This window comes from Antechinus flavipes, chromosome 2 (assembly GCF_016432865.1).
Source record: "Antechinus flavipes isolate AdamAnt ecotype Samford, QLD, Australia chromosome 2, AdamAnt_v2, whole genome shotgun sequence".
Taxonomy (NCBI): domain Eukaryota; kingdom Metazoa; phylum Chordata; class Mammalia; order Dasyuromorphia; family Dasyuridae; genus Antechinus; species Antechinus flavipes.
The window spans coordinates 142,136,462-142,159,632 of NC_067399.1; the positions used below are offsets into that span (position 1 = coordinate 142,136,462).

Here is a 23,171-nt window from a genome sequence, read left to right on the forward strand (position 1 = left end):
TTTTCTCTTCCTATTATTGACTAGTGTGAAACCACCAATCTATATCTACTATATCTTATTCTTCTCAGACTTGTTACCTTTGTCTCCAAAGGAAATTATTAGTCCTAAGCATGAATGATTTGCAGAATTTCTGATTTATTTATTTGTCTATTTATAATTTACTTGATAAATTCTACAGGGGGAGAGGGGGGAAGATGGAGAGCTAAGAGTATAATCAAGGAATCTCAGGACAATATGATGAAATGCAAAAATTTAGTATAATATTCATAGAGAATATAAACATAATAGTGAAAAGTGGATACCTTTTATCAGAGGACAAAATGGCAGCAACCGTGGAGGGGGGAGGGGGAAGAAAAACATACACTTAAAATATTTTTTATTATTTTCCCCACAAAGTCCCAAGCATATTTCATCCTTTACATACTACCTTGCTCTAGGACTTCCTGTCTTTTCTGCCATTAAAAAATTGCTACTACCATCACAAAAGAAAAATCTTCTGTCTATTGGTTCCCCATACTACTCCAGCCATTTCTCATATTTCTAAATCTGTGGTTATCCAGACCTCCCAGCTCTATTTGAGATGTGATATAAGGGCCAGGTCTCTTTTATCCCAAAGTTCTCCCAGTCTCTCTCATGCAATTTTAATAAAAAGTCTTCCACATTGAAAGGAAAGACCTACTTAAACCAAGAAACTTGTGTCTTACTCTTTCTCCTTTCATACTCTTAATAATAGCCACAGTAGGCAAAAATGGATCAAATATGTCGAAACATTTTTCGATAGAGTATTTTAAATAATTTCATGTATTTTTTTAAATCTGGATTTGCTAATTGATGTTAATTATGGAATGTATGGTAATACCATACGATCATAACATGCTGTTATTTTATCCTATTCATTTAAGTAGCAAAATTGACATCCACTGATACTGGCCAAAAAAAATTAGTTTTTTATATAACCCATTCTGTCTTGTAGGCATGTTTTTGGGTAAGTAGGTTTCTGTAACCTTTAGTCATCATCTTCATTTATTCAAGAAACATGTCATTAAGCATCTATTATGTATCACATGGTATGGAAGATACTGAGTAAAATATAAAAATAAATAAAACCTGTGAATTATTCCATTTGTTCTGAAGACAAATTGGATTTTTTTAAGTTACCAACTTGTGTGCCCTTTGATCCACCAATATTATAATTAGGTAAAGATTCCAAGATAATCAAAAACAGAAGGAAAGATCCTGCATAAACACCATCAAAAGCCTATGTGTGGATTTACTGTATGGGTCAGTTATACTAAGAAGTAGAGATAAAGAAAAGGAAAAAAACTGATTTTGTTTTCAAGGATCTCATAATCTACGTAAATACTGAATACATACAATATATAGAGTGGATAGAAAGTAATTTCAGAAGGAAAGGCATTATCAGGGTAGAGGAAAATGGAAAGTAAGACTTTTTGTAGTAGATGGAATTTTATGTGAGTTTTGAAGAAAGTTAGGGAAGCTAAGAAGTAAGGGGTGATGAGGGAGTGCATTCCAGGCATGTGAGAATTAGCATAAACGCCTCAAGTCCAAATAGCTGGTGTCTTATGTGAGGAGCAGCAAGAAGAGCAAGAAGACCCATGTAGCTGAATAGCAGAGTAAGGAGAGAGAAGTAGTTTTAAGATTGCAAGGGTAGGAAGGGATCAGAGGACTTTGTATTTGTATTTGTAGCAATAATTCAGAGAAACTTGGGAAATTTTATATGAATTGACACAGAGTGATATAAGCAAAACCAGGAGCATAGTTTACACTGTCAGTACAGTAATGTGAAGGGAAAGAACCTTGAAAGACTTCAGATCTCTGATCAATGCAGTGACTAATCATAACTTCAAAAGCCAAATTATAAAGTATTTGTCCTGTCTTTCAACAAGGAGGTAATGGATTAGAGGTGCAGAATGAGACAAAGGTTTTGCTTGACTTTTTTTTTTTTTTTTTAATATGGAAGAGCTTTATTAAGAGGGTGGAAAGGAACAATGGTTTTTTAAAAGAGGGCTTCAATATTAATCTTGTTGAAAAAGGTTAGAGAAATTTTTTTTCTAAACAGGAGCGATAGTTATCTACTCAGATAATATATGTGTGTAACAGGCCTCATCATGCCACTCCCTTGTTTAAGAAACTCCAAAAGTTCCCTGTCGCCTCTGGGAGCAAATATAAACTCTGGCACTTGAAACTCCTATCATATTTGGTTTCAGTCTACTTTTGTAGACATGTTAAACTTTACCTTCCCTTCACACATTGTATGATACGTGTAAATCAATCTTATTCCTGTTCTTTAAACACATCACTTTGTAGTCCTTCCTTTGTGTCTTTTCACTGACTGACCCTAATTCCTAATATAGTCTCTTCTCTCACTTCTGTCTCTTGGGATCCCTGGCTTTCTTCAAAACTCAATTCCAAGTGGAATTTAAGTATCTTATAAGGGCAAGAATTCTTTTATTTTTGTCTTTGTTTCTCCAGGATTAGGGACAGAAGTCATTTAAATGCCCATCTGTAGGCTACTAAAGTCTCTAAATGCTAAACAGCATTTAATACTGAAGGTAATAGGGAGCCAGTAGAATTTCTTGAGTTGAGAGGGTGGTCAGACCTGCCATTTAGGAAAACCATTGAATGATGGGACCAATTGAAATGAGGGAAGGTAGACCCATCAGCAAGTTATTGCAATAATCCAGACATGAGCTAATTAGGGCCTGTACTAGAATGGTGGCCATGTCAAAAGAAAGAAGGGAGCACATAGGAGAGATTTTTGTAAAGATGAAATTGACAGGTCTTGACCTAATTAAATTAACCTTCACAAAGTGGACAGATGGCTTGAAAAGATTTCTGCAAGACAACCTGCAGATTGAAGAAAATACTAATTTTTTAATGTAATAACAGCTTTTTATTTTTCAAAATACATGCAAGGATAGTTTTCAAAATTCACCCTTGCAAAACCTTGTGTTCTAAATTTTTCTCCCTCTCTTCCCAACCCCTTCAACTATCAGATAATCCAGTATAAATTAATAATCCAGTATAAATTAAACATATGCAATTCTTGTAAACATATTTCCACATTTATCATGCTGCTTAAGAAGAATCAAATCAAAAGGGAAAAAAAATAAGAAAAACATAAGCAAACTGCAACAACAAAAAGTGAAAATACTACATTGTGGTCTACACTCAGCCCCTTTATTGTCCTCTCTTTGGGTAGAGATGTCTCTCTCCATCACAGTCTATTAGAATTGGCCTGAATCACTTTGCTGTTGAAAAGAGCCAGGTTCATCACAGTTGATCATCACATAATCTTGTTGCTGTGTGCAATGTTCTCTTGGTTTTGCTCACTTCATTTAGCATTAATTCATGTAAGTGTCTCCAAGCATCTCTGAAATCATCCTACTGGTCATTTCTTACAGAACAGTAATATTCCATAACATTCATATACCATAGCTTAATCAGTCATTCTCCAGCTGATGGGCATCCACTCAGTTTCCAGTTTCTTGCCATTATAAAAAGAACTGCTACAAACATTTTTGCACACATGGATCTTTTCCCCTTTTTTATGATCAAAGGGATACATACCCAGTAGAGACACTGCTGGATCAAAGGGTATGCACAGTTGGATAGCTTTTTGGGCTTAGTTCCAAATTGTGAAAAGAATACTGTTTCAAGCAGAAGTGGACAAACAAATGGCAGAGCTGATATTTCTACTATATGAATTCTTCAATCATGTTTCAAGGTAAGAATGATGACTTAATATGATCTGATTCAAAATTAACCCACTCCCATAAAATTTAGCTGTCCCTTAAAGAAGAAAAGTTGATTTTTTTTAACAAATGGGAAAGTCCCTACTTAAAAATACATTCTGTGAAATGAGTATTTTGAAAATGAGTGTTTAGAAATATTTCCATTTTGTGATGGCTAAAATAATGTATGTTGTCTATGAAAATTTTCCTATCTGTATATTTAAACTTGGAATCAAAATTTTCTAACATATAGTGGTATCTTAGTACTCATTGTTAAAGGGTTCCAGAAGACACAAGTAGTAAAAACAATGTGTACTAAATAAATTTTTCCCATAAGGAGTATAGCTCCAATCTGCAGCCTAATCATCCCTCCCAACCTCCCAATTCTCCAAAGGGACAAGTGGAGAAACAAGCCAGTACAGCTGGGCTCCTCCCTTCTTGACCCAACTCTTTCTGGGAGGAACCACAACCTTTATACTTTTTCCCCATTCCATGCCTCCAAAGTTTGCTTAGAGGGAGAAGGGAGGTGAGAAGTAGAGACAGCCTAGGGCTGTGGCCGCTCTCCTGGGGGTTGGGATTGGCAGAAGGTGGTGTGTTCTCTGCTGCTCACAGCACCACCATTTCTTCTGCTTCTGTCTCTTCTTCTCTTGCTGAGCATCTCTATCCCTCAGGGCCCTTTCTAGTACTGCTGTTTGGGGTGCCAGAAAGCATGCTGCAACCATATTCTCCTGCAGGAACAGCTCCATGATCTGCTCACTGACATGCACAATCTCAGCAATGTGGGCTCCAACTTGACAATCCTGCATACTGCCACCTTCTCTAAGCAAGAGCTACTCACTGTTGATGGCAATAGCAGCAGTAGTAAGAGTAACCTTGCATGCCTGGCCAATCTCACATCCCCAAGATATACAACCAAGCGCAATGAGTGCTGAGCAAGCCTCAAGTACTGAAGCATTTTTTCTCTTTGAAATATGTTAAACACCAAGTTCAACAGTAGATAAGTGCCAAAATAACACTGTATTTCATAATATTCCTAATAAAGACTTAAGAGGTTTTTTGTTTGTTTTGCTGAGGCAACTGGGTTCAAGTGACTTGCCCAGTGTCTCCTAGTTAGGAAGTGTTAAGTGGTTGAGGTTAAATTTGAGCTCAGATCCTCCTGACTTCAGGGCTGGTGCTCTATTAACTGAGCCACTAGCTGCCCCAAAACTTGAGTTTTAACCTATTTACTCATTTAAACATTAAAGTGTAATTTTTTGATTAGTTCTAAAAAGAATGGAAAGATAGAAATTCACTAGACATTTCACCAAAAACCTCTGCATAACTGGATGAGATTGAAAAATAATGATTTCTAAACACAACTAATGATGCAATCTCCCATTTGGATCTCATCTTTGAAAACTGTGATAGGCATTAAATCCAAATTTCAGCATACACTGAACTTAGAATCAAGCCTTTGAACTGCTTTATCATAAAATATTATTCCAAGTTTTCCAGAATAATAAAATATATTCAATCATATTGCCTTCATTAAAAATAGTACTAATAAGTATTATTTTAGAGTTCTATTTATTTTTTTTCTTTATGCCATCTTTGGTTTCTCTTTTGCATACTTAGAATGTATATTATGTATCTGAATTACAATAGTAGATTATATCACTTATAGGCATGCTCCCAAATCTTTTTATAGATGAGTTGTACAGTCAGAAAATTTGGAGTTTGCTGCTCTAGTTGAGGAAAAGAGATGCCTATCATACCTACATCTTGAGCTTGTTAGGATGGTCGATCAGATGAGATAATAGGCCAGAGAGGAATGTTTTATGTAGTGCTATTTTTAAATGTTTTTTTTTTTCCTTAAAAGAAAAAACATCCCTTTTCAAAAAAAAGATTAAGTTACTTAATCTTAAACATACTATTTATTATTAAACATTAGATTATTCAGGTTTTTCTTTCACAAGATTGATAAATCTGGGAATAGCTTTTAATACATCTAGAAGCTCTTGATAATCTCGGTTTCTGTGATATAAAGCTGAGAATTTTTTTTGAAAATTAAAAGCATATAGACTTTTTGTTGTTTCTTTTTATTTTAATTGTGGTTTCTGTGGCCTTTAAAAAATTAATCCCAGGCCAAGTAGATGACGTAGTGGACAAAGCACCAGCCCTGAAGTCAGGAAGATCTTGAGTTCAAATGTGATCTCAGATACTTAGCACTTCCTAGCTGTGTGGTCCTGGGCAAGTCATTTAACCCCAATTGCTTCAGCACAACAACAGCAAAAAAAATTAATCCCATTTAAAATTATATGTGCTATTTAAATTAGATATGTTGAAACTAACAGCAAAAGTTCTTTTTTTCATGAAGTTAAGATGCACTATTTTATTCAGGTTAGACATTTATTTGATGCAGAAATTTGAGAGATCTATAGGTATAATAAATAAATAAATAAGTATAATAAAATAATAAATAAAAAAATTTAAAAACCTATTATTGGGTGATAAGAAAGTTGATCATTGATGTGTGAAAAGATGAGAATTAAAGGTAGCCTGGTATTTGCTGACAGGAGGTATACCACATACCACAGTATTTGAGGTATAATTATTATATTAAAAACAAAGGAACATGTGCTTGTATTTAACATTAAAAACAAAGGAACATGTATGTGTTTGTACTTAACATTAGCTTTGTCATATATCTGATTAGTAGGTTACACTTTTGAAAATACCAAATAAAACTTTTAGAATTGAAACCTACTTTCTGATTTTATTTGCTTTCATCCCTTAAACTTATGTGAAATTAGGAAGCTGCCTTGAAAATAAAATTATTTTGCTGCTTCTGCTATTGAAGGAAGAAAGATACTTATTCTGTTGTGTGCCATGAGACTAATTTCATCTGCAGGTGATGCTATCTACCAGTTATTTGAAGTGCCTGCTAAATATAGATTTTTGATCTATTTCTTTTGTTTCAGAACTCAAAAAATATAAGTTGTAATGCTATGAATTCTGGAACTAGGAATTAAGAAATCTAGGATTTCATTCTACCTTAGACTTTAAACTTAACTATTAGATTTTGAACTATTTATTTAGCTCTTTAACATTTTATAGTTGTCCAGTTTGTAAATTAGACAGTATAAAATGCCCATTTCCTTAGGATATTGTGAAATATATTAATAGGAATTTTTGGTACTTAATTCAACATTATATTGTATGAACTTTTCTACCTTGTAAATAACTTATTGAATATAATCTATTCTTGAATTCATCTTGCAGTGTGTGCTGTACTTATGGAGTTTAAAGATTCATCATCCGAGAACATTTTTCCTGCTTCGCGGCAACCATGAATGCAGGCATCTCACAGAATACTTCACATTCAGACAGGAATGTAAGTATAATTTGTTCTCTTTAGAAGAACTTTTGTAAAATTGGACCCCAAATTAAAAGTATATATAAAAATAGAATGTTTGTAATGTTATTAATTTATAGAGAATGTGTATGTGCTTTAAATTTAAGGTTAAAATATGAGAAAGCAGCAAACAGACTGTATCTCAGTATGCAGTATCTCAGAAGTTTTTCTTATATTATCTTTACCTCTGATTATGATACCTTAGATTTGCCCTATTTGCATAAAAGGAGTTATCTAAAGGACTTTTAAAAACTATATTCACATCCTGCAATTAGTTAACTTTTTAAAATTCCTTGTTTGGGAAAAAAAAGGCTGAAATATGGTCAAGACTGTCCAAAAGGAAAAAAAATATATTTTATATTATTCTGAACATAAGCCACCATTTTTCCTCTCTTCAGCATAATTCAGTTTATATAATTTATATTTCTCTTGCATTTTAAGGTTTACAAAGCCATTTCCTTACAATAGCCTTATGAGGTAAAAAGTGAAAACATTTCTCCTCCTATTTGCATATAAAGAAAATTAAGCCCATAGAAATTAAGAAACTTGCCCATGGTCACTTATGATTCAAGACTCAAATCTAGGATTTCAAGTTTGTTTTCCATCACACACATTGTGCAGCACTAGTGCAGCCATAGTTTTGCTCTTAATACTGTAGGTTGCTTAAGCCTGAGTGGTTTCCTCAATAGCAGAAGCAGTATCACTGACATTCTCACAGGCCCACACACGTGCATTGCAAAACCTATGTCTATTTCTTCCCCTTCTCTTTTATCCCTGTCAATTTGCCCCTCCTTTTCTGATTGAATAGAAGAACTTTTAGGAATAAACTATGAGAGGAATAAGTTCCTCCTTCCTAAAGAGTTGGCATCTTATCCTATGCCTCTGGTGATACTTCCTTCTTGTAAGTAGAGATCCATAAAGCAACTTCTGGCAAAAGACATGGATCTGTGAATCAGAGGGGGAAAATGTCAGGAGTTATAGATTCATAGATCCCATAGAAATAGTGAAGTCTTTGAACTTTATAATTTAGTGAAGAATTATTCTATGAGCAGAGTGACGTTTTAAAAGGGAAGGAGAGGTCATGGGGTAAGAGAGAAGGCAAGTGAGAGTGTTCCATCTAGTTAGGATTTAAAGGATTTAGAAAATGGTTAATGTCTTTGCCATCTTCAACACCTCATTTCCCTGAGTTCTCTTTAACTTGCTTTGATACTACCTTTTATAATTACTTACTTGTGGAGGGCAAGGGTTCTTATTATATTTTGTATGCAGTAATATTATATGCTTTTTCACTGTATTCCATTTTTTTCTATTCAAAAAGATCTTATGATTGGGGAGAGGGGTTAGCTGCATAATTTAATATCAATTTCATAATCAGTTCATGTTATTAAAAGTCTTGATGACTTTTAGTAACTATAGTAATAATTCCCCCAGCTTTGACCTCTTTTTGGTAGTGCCGGTGATGGTAGTGCCATGCACCTTTAGCCAGTTTTACATTTACCCATGGGTAGAAGTGAAAAAGAAACTGAAAAAAATTTCAGAAACCCCTTTCTCTGCCCCCATGAAGGTGTTTGTTAATATAAGATAATAAATTTTTTTCTTGGAACTATAAGATTAAATTTCACAATAATTTTGAACAATCTACTTAGTTTAAACATTCAACATATTGTTGCTTGTATTTTTTTCTGGCGTTGAGCCTATTAGACTGTAGGTTAGTGGTGAAGAAAGCTACATGTGTTAGTCAGAATTGAAGTGTATATTGCTATTTTCAATGAAATTTTACCCTAATTCTCTTTGTTCTTACGAAATTATTAACTGACCATTAAAATGAACCTTTTTTGGGAAGAGGTGAGAAAGGTAGAGAGACATAGTGTCTTCTGTATGAAATTTTTCATTTCTGGAGTTTTATTTGCTTTTTAAAATGATTTTATTGTAATGTGTGTGCAAAGCAAAATTATTTTGGGAGAAAATTCCACACCGGTTTGCTTTTCTTTAAATGTCTATTGTTTTCCTCTAGTCCCTGTATATCATTGAGTTTGAAATATGAAAAATAATTCACCTCAGTGCAATTACAGGGTTGTTAAGAGTTTTTAAAATTTTTTTGTTTTTGCTTCATTCCTGCATAAGGGATATCTGCATGCTGTTCTACATAACTTTTTTTTTTTTAATAGCTTTTTATTTACAAAATATGCATAGGTAATTTTTCAACATTGACTCTTGCAAAACTTTCTCTTCCAACTTTTCCCTTCCTTCTCCCAACCCTCTCCCTTACATGGCAGATAGTCCAATACATGTTAAATATGTTAAATCCAATATATGTATGCATATTTATACAATTATCTTGCTAGAAGAAAAATCGGGTCTAGAAAGAAAGGGGGAAAAAAAACCTGAGAAGGAAAACAAAAATGTAAACACACAATAACAAAAAGAGTGGAAATGCTTGCATAATTGTTTTTTACTGATAGGCTGATCTTTCTTAAAGGGCCACTTTGAATTTTAGAATCAGCACCCTGTAATTACTACCAAGTGACATTTAGCTCCAGATTGTGCAGCTGGATCTTTTTACAGCTGAAGAAAATAATTGATTTTAGTCCTTCCCCCCCTTAAAGTATCCAAACTGGGGAAAATCTTTACATTTCAATGATTTTTTTTAGTTAAAAAACATTTCCCATTATTTGTTTTTCAAATACTAGATTTTAGTATTTGTTTTGTTCTAGAAAAAAGCAGAAAGTAAAATTTCAGTTTGCTTACTCAGTCTCCTCAGATTAAATTATCTTTTTGCATTATGTAATTGAAAACCTAGTGTTTTCACACTGATATCTTATATATGCAAACCAAAGGTTTTAGAATTTAGAATAGTTCATGCAAACTGGCCCTTTTTCTCTAAATTTGATCATTTTTGATTACACAGTTAAACAAAAACTTAATAGATAAGAAAAAGCTAGTTTTTAGGTTTGCTAACAAAAATCAACATTGTTTTTGGAATGAATTAAGAGGGAAATAATAATTTGGATAGGATAATGGCTTTTTTCTTTTGTATCTGGTCCCTATCACTGAGGCTTTCAAAGAATGCCATAATTTAGGAATTGGAAATGTGACTTGCTGGAGAGGATTCTAGGATGATGGCAGAATAAAGCTGGAAATTACCTGTTTCTCACAGATTCTTCACAGATAATTTAAAATATTGACTCAAAGTGACTTTAGAGAGCCAGAAATAAAGATTGCAGTAAAGCAGTTGTCTAGCCTAACACAGCTTGGAAGGACATTAAAAAAGTCCTGACCTCCTAGGATGGTACTTTGACCTGATTGAAGTGCAAATACTTAGGGCAGATAAACTATAAATCCTGGGGGCAGCTATGTTGATAGTAGCCTCAACTTCAGGAAATTAAGTCTATGGATAGTGTTGACCACACAGGTCGGGGAAAATTGAAGGGTCCTTTTCTGGTGCTGTATGTGGGTTTCAGATACACTGGATGAGGTCCCAGGCTGTAGGCAAGGAGTGAGCACACACTGATAGTGTATTTGAAAAGGAATGGGATCTTGCTGGTTGTGGCCACTTGCAGGAAAGCAGAGTCCGTAGTTTTGGTTCCAGGATACAGGAGTGGCTTAAAGCTTTTAGCCACAGTGGGGAGTGCTTGAACTAAGAGTATTTGAGATAATGGTGTTGCTAGGGGTCCTAGTTGAAGCTCATGAGTGAAGAGAAGGTCCTGAGGTCAGGCCTACAGATTGAACTCAGAAAACAATAACATGAAAAACCTGAAATTTGAGACATTAGCCCTCACACTTTGAGACTAGGGCCCAATTTTAAACAAACTTACCAGCCAAGAAATAAGCTGCTTAAGTATGATAATGATGGAAATATGTATAGAAGAATTTCAGGGGCAGCTAAGTGGCGCAGTGGATAGAGCACCAGCCCTGAGATCAGGAGGATCTGAGTTCAAATGTGACCTCAGACACTTAACACTTCTTGGCTCTATGACCCTGGGCAAGTCACTTAACTTCAATTGCCTCAGCAAAAAAAAAAAAAAAAAGAATTACACATGTTTAACATATATTGGATTACTTGCCATGTAGGGGAGAGGATGGGGAAAAAGGAAGGAAAAATTTGGAACACAAAAGTTTTGCAAGGGTCTATGTTGAAAATTGTCCATGCATATGCTTTGAAAATAAAAAGCTTTTAAAAAAAAAGAAAGAAAGAAAGAAAGAAAGAAGCTGCTTTAAAAAAAAATAAGTGTGCAAAAGAGAAAGAACATGATTGTAGATAACTACTAAAATGTTAGAGAAGTTCTAGGTTCAAATTCAGAAGAAGATAGTGGAATCAAATGGCCACTTCTTCAAAAAAGAAATGTAAGATAATCAAAAGGCCAAAAGGAATTCTTGGAATAGCTTAATGAGGACTTTAAAAATCAAATGAAAGAGGTTGAGGAAAAATTGTGGGGGGAAAATAAGAGTAATCCAAGAAAATGTTGAAAAGAAAGTCAACCAACTGGAAAAAGAAATCAAAAAAATTTAAGGAAGGAAATAACTTCTTAAAAATTAGAATTGGGTAAGGAATGTCTAATAATGTCATAAGATACCAAGAAATTATAAATCAAAATCAAAATAATTTTTAAAAAATAGAAGAGAATGAGAAGAATCTCATTGAAATAACTTACCTGAAAAACAGATAAAAAAATACAATATAAGAATTATTGGACTATCTGAAAGTCATAATCAATAGAGTCTAGGTATTATACTTCAAGAAATTTTTAAGGAAAATTGCTCTGAAGTTTTAGGAATAGGGAATAAAATAAGAATTGATTAAAAAAAAAAAAAAACACACACCAAATTATCACCTGAAAGAGATTCCAAGACAAAAACTCACAGGAATGTTCTAGCTATGTTTCAAAGATCCCAGATCAAGGAAAAAATTCTACAAGGAAGTAGAAAGAAAAAATTTAAATGATGTAGAACTACAGTGTGAAATAACACAAAATTTAGCAGCTTCTACTTTAAAAGACAGAAGGGCATGGAGCATAATATTTCAAAAAACAAAGGAGCAATTAAGAATAACTCAGCAAAGCTGAGTATTATACCCTATATTTAAAAAAAAAAAAAAAAGGATATTTAATGAATTAAAGGACTTTTAGATATTTGTGAGGAAAAGACTTGGACTAAATAGAGATTCTGCCCTGCAAAAATCAGGAGAAACAAAGTAAACATGAAAGACCAAGTCAATCATAAGGAATTTAATGAAGTCAAAGTGTTTACTTCTTATATAGGAAAACCTTATCTGTAATTCTTTTTTTTTTCTCTTTTTATTTATTTAATATTTTTCCCCAGTTACATTCAAAACTTATTTTTATTTTTATTTTTTTGCTGAGGCAATTGGGTTTAAGTGACTTGCCCAGGATCACACAGCTAGGAAGTATTAAATGTCTGAAGTCAGATTTGAACTCAGGTCCTCCTGATTTCAGGGCTGCACTCTGTCCACTGTGCTACCTAGCTGCCACTGTTTTGAAGATTTTTGAGTTCTAGGTTCTCTCCATCCACAATTAAGAAATCACATGTAAAGTTATGCAAAACATTTCCATAAAAGTCAAGTTGTGAAAGAAAAGATAGGTCTCCTAACTTAAGAAAAATAAAAAGCCTCAAGAAAAATTAGGTTGAAAAGAAAGAGAGAGAGAAAGTGCTTTAGCATAATCAAGTTCCTTCTCTGGATATGAAAAGGATTTTTCATCATAAACCCTTCAGAATAGTCGGGGATGATTGTACTAGTGAGAATAGCAAAGTCATTTATAGCTGATCATCCTAAGCATTGCTATTACTTTGTTCATGGAAGAATTTCCAGGTTTTTTTTCCCCCCCAAGAGTATTTCCCAGAAAATGATAATATTCCATCACAAACACATGCCATAGTTTATTGAGCCATTTCTCAGTTGATGGGCATCCCTTCAATTTCCAGGGGTTGTTTTTGCCCTGAGAAGAGAGCTGTTATGAATATTTTTTGTACATAAAGATTATTTTTCTTTTAATTTTTTTTTTGTTTTTTTCCCAATCTTTTGATATTCATGTCTAGTAATAGTGTTAAGTCAAAGAATATGCATGAATGTATAGCCCTTTGGGCATGGATCATATGTTTTGATCATTTAATCAATTGGGGCATGGCTCTTATTTTTTATATAAGTATGTTTGAGAAATGAGACCTTATCAGAGAAATTTGCTTCAAAATTTTTAACAATTATTATTACTAATTGTATTTCCTCCCATTTATTCTCTCTCCTTTCATCTTGTCCCTCCTGAAAAGTGTTTTGCTACTGACAGCTTCCTCCCCCAATATATCCTCTCTTCTATCACCCTCCCTCCTTCCGTATCACATTCCCCTTCCTATTTTCCTGTAGAGTAAGATAGATTTTTATATTCATATTGAGTGTGTATGTTATTTTCCTTTTAAGCCAATTGTGATGAAAGGTTCATTCACTCCTCTCTTCCCCTTCACTGTAAAAGCTTTTTCTTGCCTCTTTTTAAATGTCAAATAATTTACATCATTCCACTTCTCCCTTTCCCTTTATTCCAGTACATTCCTCTTTCATCATTTTTTTCATATTCATATTCAACCCACACCTGTGTCCTATGTCTATAATAGAGTACTCCTTCAAACTGCCATAATAACAAAAAGGTTGTGATGAGTTACAAGTATCGTCCTTCCATGTAGGAATATAAACAGATAAACTTTAAGTCCCTTATGACATCACTTTCCTGATTGCCTCCTTAAGCTTCTCTGGAGTCCTATATTAGAAAATCAAAATTTCCATTTAGCTGTGATCTTTTCATCACAAATTCTTAAATCCTCTATGTCACTGAATGACCATCTTTTCCTCTGAAGGATTATAATCAGTTTTGTTAGGTAGGTGATTCTTGGTTGTAATCTTAGCCCCCTTGGTCTCCAGAATATCATATTCCTAGGCAGGGTCCTTTAATGTAGAAGTTGCTAAATCTTATGTTATCCTGATTGTGGCTCCACTATTCTTGAATTGTTTTTTTCTGGATACTTGCCTTATCTATAATTCTATTTATCTACTAATTATCTTCCTAACTTACAGAAAAATAGGGTTAGGGGACAGAATAAGAGAAACACACTTAGAAGGGGGGCAGATTAAGGAGAATGACCAGAAGTTTGTTATACAACTAAAGAAGGATAAGTTAAAAAGAGAAAGAAAGAAGAATAGGATTGAGGGAAATATATAACTAGTAATTATAATTTTGAATGTAAACAGGATTAACTTGGCCATAAAAGAGAAAGAGATAGCAGAATGGGCTAAAAAACCAGACTTTTACTATGTTGTTTATGAGAAACATATTTAAATAAAAGATACCCACTGATTTAAAATAAAAGGCTGATGGAGCAACTAGATGGCATAGCAAATAGAGCACCATTTCTGCAATTAGAAGGAGCTGAGTTCGAATGTGGCCTCAGATACATAACACTTCCTAGATGTGTGACCTTGGGCAAATCACTTAATCCCACTTGCTTCAAGTAAATAAATGGAAGACTGAAGTAAAATTTATTATCCTTCAGCTGATGTAAAAAAAAATTAGCAATAACAATCATGATTTCAGATAAAATTAAAGCTAAAATAGTTTAATGAAGAGATCTACAAGGAAACTACATTAGGGGAAAAAAAGTATCATTGATAATGAAGTATTATCAATCCTATGTCTATGTGTAACCAAATATTAGATAAGTTGATAACATTAACCCTTGCATAGCCTTGTGTTTCAGATTTTCTCCTCCTTCCCCCCCCCCACTCCCGCCCCTAGATGGCAAGCAATTCAACATATGTTAAATATGTTAAATCCAATATATATAAACATATTTATACAATTCTCTTGCTACACAAGTGAAAATAGATCAAAAAAAAGAAAGTAAATGAAACAAAATACAAGTGAACAACAACAAAAAGAGTGAGAATGTTATATTGTGATCCACATTAATTTCCCATAGTCCTCTCTCTGGGTTTAGATGGATTTCTTCATCACAAGATCTTTGGAACTAACATCAGTCATCTCATTGTTGGAGTATGACGATTATCAGAATTGATCATCGTGTAATACTGATGTTATTATGTACAATGATCTCCTGGTTCAGCATCAGTTCATGTAAGTCTCTCTAGGCCTCTTTAAAATCATCCTCCTGATCATTTCTTACAGAACAAAGATATTCCATAACATTCACATACCATAACTTACTCAGCCATTCTCCAACTGATGGGCATCCACTCAGTTTCCAGTTTAGCAAGCATCATATGTAATGGGAATAAGCTGGAAACATTCCCAGTAAAGATCAGGGGTGAAATAAGATTGGCCACTATCACTATTACTATCTAATATTGTATGAAATTTTAGCTTTAGCAATAAGAAGAAACAAATTAAAGGACTTAGAGTAGGTAATAAGGAAACAAAATTACTATCCTTTGCAGATTTATTACAGTATACTTTGAGAATCCTAGAAAATCAATTAAATTACTAGAAACAAATTAACAACTTTAGCAAAGTTGCAGGATACAAAATAAACTCACACAAATCATTATCACATCTATATGTTACCAACAAAATCCAGCAGTAAGAGAGGCAAAGAGAAATTCCAGTTAAAATAACTGTCGATACAACGATATTGTATGAGGATGTATTCTGATGGAAGTGGATTTCTATGACAAAGAGACCTAACTGAGTTTCAATGGATAAATGATGGACAGAAACAGCTACACCCAAAGAAGGAACACTGGGAAACGAATGTGAACTATTTGCATTTTTGATTTTCTTCCCGAGTTATTTTTACCTTCTGAATCCAATTCTCCCTGTGCAACAGGAGAACTGTTCGGTTCTGCAAATATGTATTGTATCTAGGATATACTGCAACATATTTAACATATATAGGACTGCTTGCCATCTTGGGGGGGGGGGGGGAGTGGAGGGCTGGAGGGGAAAAAACGAAACATAAGTGAGTGCAAGGGATAATGTTGTAAAAAATTACCCTGGCATGGATTCTGTCAATACAAAGTTATTATTAAATAAAATAAAATTTAAATTTAAAAAAAAAATTAACTGTCGATAATATAAAATATTTGGGAGTTTACCTGCCAAGGCAAAGTCAAGAACTATTTGAACATAATTACAAAATACTTTCCACATAAATAGTCAGATCTAACTAATTGGAAGAATATCAAATGCTCATGGGTAAGCTGAGCTAATTAATTATAATGACCGCATATTTAAAATCAGCCTGAGTCAGGAATTCAGGTTAAGGGAAAAATCTTCAATCTTTATTGAAGTGAAGAGGTGAAAAAAGATTGCGATAGCAATATAGGCAAGAAGGATTGCGATAGCAATACGGGCAGCTGCGACAGGAAGCCAGCTAGCAGAGAAGAGAGATCTGAGCTGAAAAGCCATCGCAATGGCAATGCGAGCAATCTCTCCTTCCCCTTCCTTTTCCACTCCCCTGCCTCCACCCACCAAAATCATCATTTCCTATACAACACATCAGGACTTGCACAAAGAGTAGGCGGGGGCCTTTCTTTCTCCAAGCTTATATATTAATAGAATATGGTCCAATTACTATTTAGCCTCATGTGCTTGGGACCTAAGTGCATCAATTTGAGCCTCAGCCCATTACAATTAATAAAAATGACGATCCTACAGAAATTAATCCAATCAAACTACCAAGAAATTACAGAAATAGAAAAAATAATAACAAAATTCATTTGTAAAAACAAAAGGTCAAGAATTTCAAGGGAATTAATGAAAAAAATGCAAATGAGGGTGGCCTAGCTGTACTAAACCTAAAACTATATTATAAAGCTGCAGTCATCAAAACCATTTGGTACAAGCTAAGAAATAGAGTAGTTGATCAGTGGAATAGATTAAGTTCACAAGAAGCAATAGTGACTAAAGTAATCTAATGTTTGCTAAATCCAGAGACTCCAGTTTCTGGGAAAAGAACTCACTATTTGACAAAAATTGCTGGGAAAGTTGGAAACTGGTACGTCTAAAACTAGGCATTGTCTTACACCCAACACCCCTATACCAAGATAAAGTTGAAATGGCTTCTTGATTTAGACATAAGCAAATTAGAAGAATAAAGGATAGTATACTTTTTACATCTGTAGAGAAGGAAGGAATTTATAACCAAAGAAAAACTAGTATACATGGATAATTTTGATTATATTATCTTTAAAAGTTTTGAACAAATAAACCAAATACAGACAAGATTAGAAGGGAAGCAGAAAAGTAGGAGAAATTTTTTTATATCTAACGGTTATGATGAAGGCCTCATTTCTAAAATAGAGAGAATTGACTTAAATTTATAAGAATGCAAGCCATTCTCTAATTGATAAATGGTCAAAATATATGAATAGACTGTTTTCAAATGAAGAAATTGAAACCATTTCTAGTCATATGTAAAAATGCTCTCAATCACTATTTATTAGAGAAATGTAAATTAAGACAACTCTGAGATGCCACTACACACCTATCAGATTGGCTAAGATGACGGAAAAAAATGATGAATGTTGGAGGGGATGTAGGAAAACTGGGACACTGATACATTGCTGGTAGAATTGTGAACAGATCCAGACATTCTGGAAAGCAATTTGGAACTATGCCCAAAACGTTATCAAACTGTGCATACTTTTTGATCCAGCAGTGGTCCTACTGGGCTTATATCCCAAAGAGATCTTAAAGGAGAGAAAGAGACCCACAAAAATGTTTATGGCAGCCCTTTTTGTAGTAGCAAGAAACTGGAAACTGAGTGGATGCCCATCAATCAGTTGAGGAATGGCTGAATAAATTGTAGTATATAAATGTTATAGAATATTATTATTCTATAAAACGTTCAGCAGGATTATTTCAGAGAGACCTGGAGAGACCTACATGAACTGATGCTAAGTGAAGGGGATAGAACCAGGAGATCATTATACATGGCCACAACAAATTTATGTGACAATTAACTGTGATGAATTTGACTCTTCAAAAGCAAGGTGATTCAGGCCAGTTCCAATAGACTTGTGATGAAGAGAGCCATCTGTGTCCAGGAGGAGGACTGTGGAGACTGAATGTGTATTATAACATAGTATTTTTACTCTTTTTGTTATTTGCTTTTTTGTTTTCTTTTATTATATGTATTAAATAAACATATTACATATGTTTATTTTGTTTTCTTTCTCATTTTTCTCCTTTTGATCTGATTTTTTTTGTGCTGCATGATAATTGTGGAAATATATATAGAAGGAATTGCACATGTTTAACATATGGATTACTTCTTATCTGGGGGCAAGAGTGGAGAGGAAAAGAGGGAGAAAAAATTTGGACACAAGGTTTTGCAAGGGTGAATTTTGAAAGCTATCTTTGTGTATATTTTGAAAATAAGATCTTAATGAATAAATTAAAGAACACATCACAAAAACAATAAATAAATTTATTAAAGAGAATGATAATAATAAGGCAATATACCAGAACCAATAGAATGTCATAAAAAGGAATAATGAGAAGAAAATTTCTATTTCTAAATACTTACATTAGTAAAGTAAAGAAAAAGCAGCTCAGTGAATTGGTTATGTAGTTTAAAAAAAAAAAAAACTTGAAAAAGGAAATTAAAAATCCCCAGTTAAACTTCAAATTGGAAATCCTAAAATTTAAAGGTGAGATTAATAAAATTGAATGTAGGAAAACTATTGAGTTAATAAAAGTAGGAATTGCTTTTATGGATTAAAAAAACAATAAAATAGATAATTGTTTAAAGATGATTTAAAAAGAGAGAAGAAAACCAGATCACTAGTATCAAACATGAAAAAGATGAATATATCACTGATAAGAAATAAAAGCAAAGCAATTATTAGGAGCCATTTTGCCCAGTTATATGCCACAAAATTTAACAATTTAAATAAAATGGAAGAATATTTACAAAATACGAAGTACCTAAATTAACAGAAAAGGAAATAAATTATCTAAATCAATCTGTTTTAGAAAAAGAAATTGGATAGGCCATAAATGAATTTTCTAAGAAAAAAGCGTCAGGACTCAGTGGATTTATAATTCTACCAAATTTAAAGAGCAAAATGAGCAAAACCAAGAGAACATGATATATAGTAATAGTAATACTATTCAGAGAATAACTGTGAATAGCTAAGTTATTCTAAGTATTATAGATATTCAAATTAACTACAAAAGATCTATGAAGAAGGGAAGGAGGGAGGGAGATAGTTCAGAGTTTAAATGTAATCCAAGAAAAAAATGTGTTGTTTTTTTTTAAATATGAGTTGCTGAATGTCATTTTATTAGCCATTCTCATCAGGTCTGTTTTGAGACAATATTCAGAGGCTTGCTGCAGAAAATGAATTAAGATTTATCCTTTCAAGATGTGACAGATGTCTTTCAACAAAAATCCATCAGACCATGATTAGAGTGGGATTGTTTTTATTGTTGTTAATAATACTAAGTTAACCAAGAATTAATCTTTTTACTTTCCCTTGCTTCTAATTCTGGTTTGTCTATTCAGACAATTTTGCCAAAATCCTGGCATATTTTTTTTAAATGAAAATAAATAGGCTTGAAACTGTATTACATATTCTAATTAGCCTGTTTAAACTATATGGTAAACTTTTTACTCTTTTCTTATTCCCTTTTCTTGTAACACTATTTCCTTTTCCATTAGGTCGAATCAAATATTCAGAACAGATATATGATGCGTGCATGGATACATTCGATTGTCTTCCTCTTGCTGCTCTCTTAAACCAGCAGTTTTTGTGTGTACATGGAGGACTGTCTCCAGAAATCAATTCTTTAGATGACATTAGGAGAGTAAGTAGTCATTTCCCTATATCTCTTTTATCTATTATTATCTACTCTTCTTATCTATTAAATCATGCATGAATGGCCATTGTTTCAATTTTTGCTGAAGGAGGGAGTATCCATGATGAGAGTATTAAGTACTGAAAAATATCTCAGGTCACTAACATTGTAATATAAGTAAGATTATTGTCATTATAGTGCTACTATTTTACTGTTGTTATATGACTTATGCTGTGGGGTACACAGACTGTACCTCTAGAATGAGTTCTACCAAGTCTTTTTCCAGGGCTGCTTTTCACCTTTGGTATCTACCTGCCACCTGATTTTCATCTGTGGCTCTAAGAAACGATAATATGTCTTCGTAGCTATTAAAATAAATTGTTCTTATGTCTATTCCACAGAGGAGGTCTTCCCATGCTTGGAGTAGACATCTCTCTTAACTCACCAATGAGTCTGATGTCCATTGATTACCTTCAACCTAGTTTAGCTCCTCTGCCAAAATGATTTTACCAGGGTGTGGCCACTGCATATGTTACTGCCTTTTTGGAGCCACAGATGATAGGTAGTAGTTGGTTGGTATCCTTAACATTTTTTTCTCTCTAAGTTGTTGTGACACAGATCTCTTTTAGTTTTCCTCCTTCCTGTCTGACTTCTCCTTAATCTCCTTTGCTGCATCTTCCTCCAGGGTAGCCATGAGTATCCCATAGAGTTCTGCCTTAAGCGTTCTTCTTTTCTTCTGTGTGTTTTTTTTTTTTTTTAATTTCATGGATTAATCATTTTCTGTGCGAATGATTCTCAGATCTAGCCTTTATTTCTCTATTGATTTCCTCTAATAGGCATTACCAATTACCTATTAGATATCTTGAACTGGATGTCCAATATACATCTTAAGCTAAGCCTGTCCAAAATTGAACTCCTTATCTTTCCTCCCCAGTCTTCCCACCTTCTTAATTTCCCTAATACTTCTAAGGCATCACCACAAGGAGTACATGACTCCCAGTCACACAGCTTCAAAATTTAGATGTCATCCATGACTCACTAACTCTTACCTACCCATTTCTGTATCCAATCTGTTGCTAAAGTCCATAAGTTTTACTTTTTTTTAACATCTCAGAATATGGTTCCTTGTCTTCTTTGGCACTATTCCCACACTAAGGAAGGCCCTCATCACTTCATGCCAGGACTATTGCAATAGTCTGCTAATTAGTCTCCCTGCTTCTCCCTCCCTGTCTACACCAGTCCCTCCTTCATTCACCTGCCAAAGTAGTTTTCCTAAAGCATAAGTCAGACCATGTTATCAACTCAATAAATTCCAGTGGCTCCCTATCAAACATAAAATCTTTTGCTTAGTGCTTAAAACTCTTCATAACCTGTACCACACATCCATCTTTCCTGTCTTTTTCTACCTTATACTCTCTCCCTCATAATCCCCCATATACACTCTATGATTCAAAATTCTGGCCTCTTTGCTCTTAAAAAAATACTATCACCAGACGCTGGGTATTTTTATTGGCACTACTACATACCTGAGATTCTCTCCTTCTTCATTTCCTCCAAGTAGTTTCAAGTCCTAGGTAAAATTTCATTTTCCACAGAAAGTCTTTCCCACCTCCTTAATTTTGGGGTCTTCCTTCCATTGGTTATTTCTGTTTTATCTGGTATATAGCTTGTTTATATGTTGTCTCTCCCATTAGAATGTGAACTCTTCAGGGCAGGGATTGGCTTTTACCTTTTTTTATATCCCTAGCACTTAGCACAAATGACTGCTGAGCCCCAATAGTGCTTAGGACCCTATGAAAGGGGATCCAAAAGGGATTGGGATAGTAGAGGAAAGTAAAATAAGGCCTATTATGTCTCATTTTTCTCAACTGTATAATGATGGGATTAAACCGTTATGTCTAAAACAACAGTCACCAAAGAACCCTAAGTTGCTGCAACTTTTATTAAAATATCTAAGTAAATGGGGCAGCTAGGTGGCACAGTAGATAGAGCACCAGCCCTAAAGTCAGGAGGACCTGAATTCAAATGTGGTCTCAGACAGACACTAAACATTTTCCTAGCTGGGTGACCCTGGGCAAGTCACTTAATCCCAATTGCCTCAGGAAAAAAAAATAATAATAATAAAATAAGTAAAGAAAAATCTCCATGCACCCAAAATTTATCAAATGGAATAAAGGAAAGATCAGGAGGGATAACTATGAAAAATAATAAGTGTGAGTTATTTTATGCCCCTATAAAATTGCAATTTCATCAAACAATATTAAGCTAGATTTTATTTTTTGTGCTTTTTTACATGTGACCCTTGTTGGAAGTTGCTATTAACTTTTATTGTACTAAATAAAGGGAAGTAGAGTAATCACTTGATTTAGAAAATACCAAAAATCATTTTGTTTTCATGGTTTTTTTTGCCTTTTATGTGCCTTCTAGTTAGACAGGTTTAGGGAACCTCCAGCTTTTGGACCAATGTGTGACCTGCTTTGGTCTGATCCCTTGGAGGACTATGGCAGTGAGAAGACCATGGAGCACTTTAGCCACAACACTGTCCGAGGGTGCTCCTACTTTTACAGGTAAACATTTTTTAAAGTTACAAAGTAGGGTTGGTAAACCTAAATGATTTTTGTATTCAAATTTTATTTTTTAAAAAAGTAAATTAAGTCCAGTAGATTCATTTTCATATTTGATATGTTACTTTTAATATGCTACATTATTCAGAGTTTAAGTTGTCAAACTTAACCATAAATCACCTCCTCTTTTTCCCTTTTTCTAAAGTCTTCTCATGTAGTTTTCTGGTTAACTGAGCATTATACAGGAGTGTTTTTTGTTTGTTTTTATGTTTCAGCTCTTAGAGTGAAATATTTTTAAAATAGATTAATTATGTTTTTGTCTAAGTATGGTAGGGTGAATCTAATTAAGGATCCTTGTGTCTCAAGATAATTCAAATTGTGCTCATTTTTTGATACTGTAGATGAAGGGATGGGGGATTAGTTAGACATTTATTAAACCCACATCTGGAGTTGCTTATTATTATTGGTGGTTTTTACTAAATTCCTAAATTAATTATAATTATTTGCTATTGTTTTCTTGGAAAAAATAAGAGGAAAGGTAGCAAAAAAACTTAAAAAAAATAAAAAATAACCTAGAATTATATTCAATTCAGTAATATATACCCTTATCAGTATACATGAATGAAACATTGATAAA

At 33.7% G+C, this 23,171-nt stretch overlaps 1 protein-coding gene across 2 annotated transcripts in view; it reads left to right on the plus strand.

Annotated features, from left to right (window-relative positions):
• Positions 1–23,171, plus strand: part of PPP3CC (protein phosphatase 3 catalytic subunit gamma) — a 123,101-nt gene that overhangs the window by 64,850 nt on the left and 35,080 nt on the right. For both annotated transcript variants that reach the window (XM_051975702.1, XM_051975703.1), the window contains exons 4-6: positions 7,017–7,128; positions 19,834–19,979; positions 22,398–22,537. In XM_051975702.1, the coding sequence (XP_051831662.1) occupies positions 7,017–7,128; positions 19,834–19,979; positions 22,398–22,537 (398 nt within the window). The remainder of the gene's footprint in view (positions 1–7,016; positions 7,129–19,833; positions 19,980–22,397; positions 22,538–23,171) is intronic.